This window comes from Aquarana catesbeiana, linkage group LG02 (genome assembly GCF_042186555.1).
Source record: "Aquarana catesbeiana isolate 2022-GZ linkage group LG02, ASM4218655v1, whole genome shotgun sequence".
Lineage (NCBI taxonomy): Eukaryota > Metazoa > Chordata > Amphibia > Anura > Ranidae > Aquarana > Aquarana catesbeiana.
The window spans coordinates 654,444,732-654,451,026 of record NC_133325.1 but is presented as its reverse complement, the minus strand read 5'-3'; the positions used below and the strand labels follow the sequence as shown (position 1 = coordinate 654,451,026).

Genomic DNA, 6,295 nt, shown 5'->3' with positions numbered 1-6,295 from the left:
AGCACTTTTTACATGCTCATATATATATTTATATTGTAATAAGTATGTTTATTTGCACTTAATGTGTTTATATTTTGCACATTTGAGCAATATTGTCATTTAGTTATGCACATTGGCACATTTGCACTTTGATGCGTTTATATTCATTTATTCATTGCACTAGCAATGCTGTGATTCAGTTATACTTATTGGTACCTGTGCACTTTGATGCGTTAATCTGTCATATTTCATATTTGAATTTGCATTTATACTTTGATGCGTTTATATGCATTTGTCAATTTTCACATTTGCACTTTGATGCGTTTATATTCATTTATTCATTTCACTATCTAGTAATGTTGTGATTCAGTTATGCTTATTGGTACCTGTGCACTTTGATGCGTTAATCTGTCATATTTCACATTTGAATTTGCATTTATACTTTGATGCGTTTATATGCATTTGTCAATTTTCACATTTGTATTCAGAGTATTTATCTATTATTATGTCCGCTTATTTTGTAGTGGTATTGTGTTTCCCACATCCACATGCGTTTATTTAGACGCAGTTGTTCTATCATGCTATAATTTAGTAGCATGTCTAACACACTCTAGCGCAGCGTAATCCTTTTTACATTTGTCATTTTGCACGCTTATGAGACGTGTTTAACGCACGCAGCTGAGTAGTGCTTTACTAAGTTTTGTGTGGCTCGTAGGATCTTTCCCATTGTTGTCCTTATTTTTAGGTTGGTGGTGGCTCAGATGCAATGTAGTTCCGCTTTAATTATAATCTTCATTTGTTTTATTTTGTCCTTGTTAAGTGTAAAAAAAAAAACATACATGTTACTATAAGCAGAAGTTCCAGTTTGTGCTTTCTCAGCTCCTAACACTTTCTACAGTTTTGTAACAAAGGTTAGGCAAAACAAATTAGTTTTCCCAACTTTTACAATGTACAGTTTAATGTGCGAGTGCTGGTTGCTGAAGAGCATAGTTTTACACACAAAAAAATGTTTTACCCCTTCTGTGTAACAGCTAATAAATTACGTCGATATTTGCTATTTTGAATTGCCAAATTGTTTTATTTATGTGCACATTGCTAAATGACTGCTGATTATCTTATTAGAAATTGTATACGTTTGTTTTCTGTGTCACTGCTTCTTTAAGATTCCCTCCCCCTCTGAGAGCTGTGACATCAGCTGCACCTGATCCTGATATAAAGGACAGGTACAAGGATCCGTTACACACCTGCCTGTCTCAGGGAGCTAGTGACCAAGCCCTAGAAAAGAAAAAAATAACATCTTTTATCTTGACTGTATTGTACTTACAGGGCTGACCTGGGCAGTCATCCAGAGAGAGCTTTCAGCCAGAGACAAAGCTGATCAAGCGAGAGCACCAAGAGGTACTGGAAAGCCAAAACATTGCTCCCGGTCAAATCAGAAGGTTGTAGAAGAAACTGCACAGGAGCTTTGCACTGGGAAGGAACAAAGGCAACTCACTGACTAAGACAACAATCTAGGACATTTTCTGTGGTGAGTACTCTTCTTTGTACAAGTAAATAAAAGGCAATCGCCACAGCAGGAATTTCCTAAGGAGTCTAAAACCCCAGTGCACAGATACTGTTCACTCTTTTGTGCATTTGATACATCTGGATTAGCATCATGTCTATGGGACTTGAGATATTAGGTGTGGCCCTGTCCATTCTCGGCTGGCTTGGTGCTGTCGTTGCTTGTGCTCTCCCTATGTGGAGGGTGACTGCCTTTATCGGAAATAATATTGTGGTGGCTCAGATTATTTGGGAAGGACTGTGGATGAACTGTGTCGTTCAGAGTACAGGGCAGATGCAATGTAAAGTCTATGACTCCCTACTGGCTCTTCCTCAAGATCTTCAGGCTGCTCGTGCCTTAATAGTTATCAGCATTGTCATTGCAGTCATCGGAGTCCTGATCTCCATCATTGGAGCAAAGTGCACCAACTGTGTTCAAGATGAGTCAGCAAAGGCCAAGATCATGATTGTCTCTGGGATCATCTTTATTCTTTCGGGGCTCATGACGCTTATCCCCGTATCCTGGTCAGCAAACACAGTTATTCGTGATTTCTACAACCCGCTAGTCGTGGATGCTCAAAAGAGGGAGCTGGGTGCCTCCATGTACATTGGGTGGGCAGCCTCTGCTCTTCTAATGCTTGGGGGTGCTATGCTATGCTGCACTTGCCCACCAAAACAGGAGAAGTACCCTGCATCTAGAGTGGCATATTCAGCAGCCCGATCAACAAATCCTGGATATGACAGAAAAGACTATGTCTGAAGAGGAAACAATGTACATGGAAGACTTTTGTAGCTCAAAGCTCCAAGACTTTCAATGGACATGGAAGACTCATATCAAGTGGCAAGAATAAGCAGATGAATTGCTTATGGAGAGGAGTGGGAAGTAGACATGGCTGACATATAGACTTTTATAAACCTTCTTTTAAATGCTGTTATTATTAGTACATTTTTTTTATATAACACATAATATACATATACAGCATTGGCTCTTTGAGTGTACGTGAATATACTGGAGACATGAATGGATGCTTTCTATTGTCGTGGCATTGGGTGAATATTCTTGAACTGGGAGGGGCAAGTCTTCCTGGCAGAGATGAGGTGGCTTAAGTAATATAACTCTTTACATCCCAAACTGTTGAGTGAACTGTCTACTAACAGAACAATGCACTGTTGTTTGGTTATAGCATCATTACCCACTGGGGAACATTACCTGCTTGTGGTTTCTTAAAGTTTAGAAAACATTAGATGAAGAAAATGCTGTTCTCACGAGGGAAGAAGGACAGTGCATGGCTTTGTATATTAATATTTGGGAGCTATTAAATTGTTCAATATTTCTGCTATACATTGTGCACCATATTTATCAGACATCAACAAATCAGAATGCACAATTTAATTTGTTCTATGTCTAATAGCGAAAAACATTTTTTTATGACAACTGGAGCAAATTTATTTTGTTAACCATACCAATCAATCAGGTTTTAGAGCTTGGTTCTAAACTTGAAAACAAACCATAAAATGAGATTGGTTTCTATGGGTAACAACTCCATTTCCTTGATCCATTGTTGATAATACGTAAGCCTATGAAACTGGTAGATGTTTTTTTCTTTACTGCCATTGATGATGAACAGTCAACATTTGCAGACTCTCTAAAGTAGTTCATGTAAAGGATGAAAAGAGTGCTATTCCAGGAATCAATTCAAGTGAGTTTATTCACCCAGTACAAAGCAAGGAACCTCGATCAGGACTTGACAAAAGTCTCCTGGACAAAAATGTTGCCTTGCTGTACAGGAATTAACCTACTTGTGTGCCTACTGGATTTGTATTCTTCCACTCTTTTCCTAGGCTACTTTGGGGTCTTAATAGCAATGCGCATGCTCCTATCTGTGACTGCAGCTGTAGGGCTTTTCTACAATAGCCTGTCGAAATGTAATTGTAGAAGGCAAGACAACCTTCCCAGGATACAGAAACCAAAGCTGCTAAACAATGGCAGTTTATTGAAAATGTTCTCCAGGATCTCTACCACCTCTTATGGATCCAGTTTTACCAAACTATTTTAAAGAACCCAAAAAAAAAGCATGATTGTTTTAGCGTATGTTGAATGATTTTTACTAAATTTGATCTTACACACTGGGCATTAGTCATACTTACCACCCTGAAAAAAAATCCTACATTTCAGTTTGTCTTACTTACTGCACATCTTCTTTTGTCACCAAGAAAACATTTACTCTTAGGGATTTATTTTTACGTTTATTGCCTACTAATTCTCTCCACCCTTTTCCCAGGTTTTATTACAACATAGGCTTACTCTTTTAGAAAGCTATGTGGCACAATAATGGGATTCCTGTTAATGAATTACAGCCATTTTTCCATCCATAAATGAACTGGTGACACATTAATCTGCACTCCCTGATAAAAGAAAAAAAAAGTTTCAAACTGTTAAGAGTTTAACAACTTTCAGTCTTTTCACTGCCAGGGTGACCTACCATCATGCCAAGTGATTGGCTATTTTGAAAGCACATAATAATTTATGTGTGGCAATTGAGTCCCACCATTAATTGACTGCTACAGTGTTTTCTGCAGTTGTGTTAAAAGCATGTTGAATATTCAGTTACAGTGAGACGTTAGTCTCCAACAGGCTTGGCAAGCCTACAGTTCTCTCATAAATGGTGGATTTACAAAAGGGATTTCAATATTTGCATTTTATTTGTGTAGTGTTGATGTATGCGTCCTGGTCTGGTTGAAGTGCAGTGGTTTGCTTTGCCCTGCTTAAACATTTCTTTTAGAATTATCAGTATGTGATCCACTTACTATTCCCAACATACAATAAATGTATATTTTTACTACAGTAAATGCAGACTTGCTTTTCATTAAAGCAACTGGTACAAGCCTAATTAAATCTAATAGTGATTGATTGCTGAGGTATACTCCATCATAATCCTTGTAACTGCATACTAATAAAAAGGCAGACCTTATTGTGAATTGTGATTCATAATATCCTATACTGATAGTAAAATTGTGGTCATGTGAACAATATATTGTTTTAGCAATGTGAAGATGTAATAGGTCATAATAAGAGGGTCTCATAGCATAGCTATAAACTTAAAGCTTACATGTGGTTAACAGCCATAGAAAGATGGTCAGAACAGGGCACACCAAATATCGGCAGTCTTTACTGGACCCCAGTCGTGACCAGGGACTAGCAGAAGCCCCACAATTTCATAACTGGTAGAAGAATGCTTTCAGTAATGAAAATTGTCAGTATACTCCTAAATGTCATCACTGTAAGCAGGCCATTGAAAATGCTGCCTTATTCTTTTTTGTGTCTGTCAGAACACAGATGCATGGCACATGATCATATGCCCTAAAGGCAACACCTGTTCTTTGTAAATTAACTGTATATTAATTTCAATGCATTCATTTGGGAAGCCTGGGCTTTGTTCAGGTCTAACAGTCCCTGTTTTTCACTGTAAGGTATATGAAGTGTTTCATAGTTGTCTATATAATTTCAAGGTCTTCTTATCTCCTGCTTTACAACAGTTCCAGTCTTTGCACTGGCACGTGTGGCACTGAAGGAAATAATAGGCAAACAAAATGTTGCTTAACTGACTCCCGTGACTTCACACTTTCTAATCGAAAACTAAGATTCATTGATATAGAAAACCTATTAAAATGTGTTTACTTTGTAACTTAATACTGGTTAGAAGTACTGACCACCACTTTGTATACACTATCTTTGTTTGCGGCAAAAAACTTTTTAGTAAAATATGTTTTTATCATGATTTCGATTGTTCTTTTTTGTATAATTTTATGCTGCTTTCCTTTGAAGTTTGCTTCATAGTTATCTATTGTAAATTTAAATATTATATAAATCCAACACACACGCATTCAAATTTCTTGGCAATCTGTAAGGCTGGGTTCACACTAGAGCATGGAGGGTCTCACAGCAGGTCCAGTGCATCTCCGTTCACCAGTTCAGATCCAATTTCAGCGCAAATTTTTGGCTGAATTCAGACCTGAAACAGACCAGAAGATGCACAGGACTCCTGTGCAAACCTCACTGGAGCCGCTTCAGCAATTTGTGAACAGGCTCCATTGAAAGCCGGTTACAATCTCCTGCTATGCGAATTTGATGTGTGAAAACCCACATCCAATTCACAATAGTGTGAACCCAACCTAAAGGTCCTTAGAATAAAACATATGAACCCTATCTTTTACTAACAATAATTATAATGAAGTATAGTTTTAAGTTATGTGAATAAAATAGACATTACAACCTAGTATGGCAGGGAATTTTACAGCTTACCCTTAGAGCCTGATTTATTTAAAGTGGAACTTCAGTCATTTTTTTCAACTTTCCATCTATTAAATCTTCTGCCCTTGTTGTTTTAACTTTGGATAGTAAAACATTTTTTTCTGCCAGTAAGTCCCTTATACAGCCCACTTCCTCTTTCTAATCTGGTAAAAAGCCTAGGCTTATGACTTCATGCACAGCTCGCTCTCTCACTCTTGTGAGAGTTTGCCAGGAAGAGAAGTGGGGGGGGGGAATCATAGGAGGGCCAATGAGAGCTGCAAGGCTGCAAAGATGGAGGTGTGCCTCTGTGTGTCTGTGTAAATCCAGGAAGTGAACAGGCAACAGCTTCAGCTGCCCACAGTTAAAATGGTTGCAGCCAGAAGCTTCAGAATGGCAAAGATGTTTTTATTACAAATTATGTTAGCAGACATGTGGGCATGTAAAGAAGAAGCTCCATTGTTTTCTCACTCCAGTGGCATAACT

At 38.0% G+C, this 6,295-nt stretch overlaps 1 protein-coding gene across 1 annotated transcript; it reads left to right on the top strand.

Annotated features, from left to right (window-relative positions):
* The first annotated feature begins 1,188 nt into the window (after positions 1-1,188).
* Positions 1,189-5,300, top strand: LOC141128911 (claudin-3-like). The gene has a single exon (XM_073616554.1). The coding sequence runs from the start codon at positions 1,637-1,639 to the stop codon at positions 2,279-2,281; it is 645 nt and encodes a 214-aa protein (XP_073472655.1). The 5' UTR covers positions 1,189-1,636; the 3' UTR covers positions 2,282-5,300.
* The last annotated feature ends 995 nt before the right edge of the window (positions 5,301-6,295 follow it).

What these genes read in the sequence shown, in the direction of transcription:
- LOC141128911 (XM_073616554.1), top strand. Translation starts at nt 1,637, where the DNA reads ATGTCTATGGGACTTGAGATATTAGGTGTGGCCCTGTCCATTCTCGGC.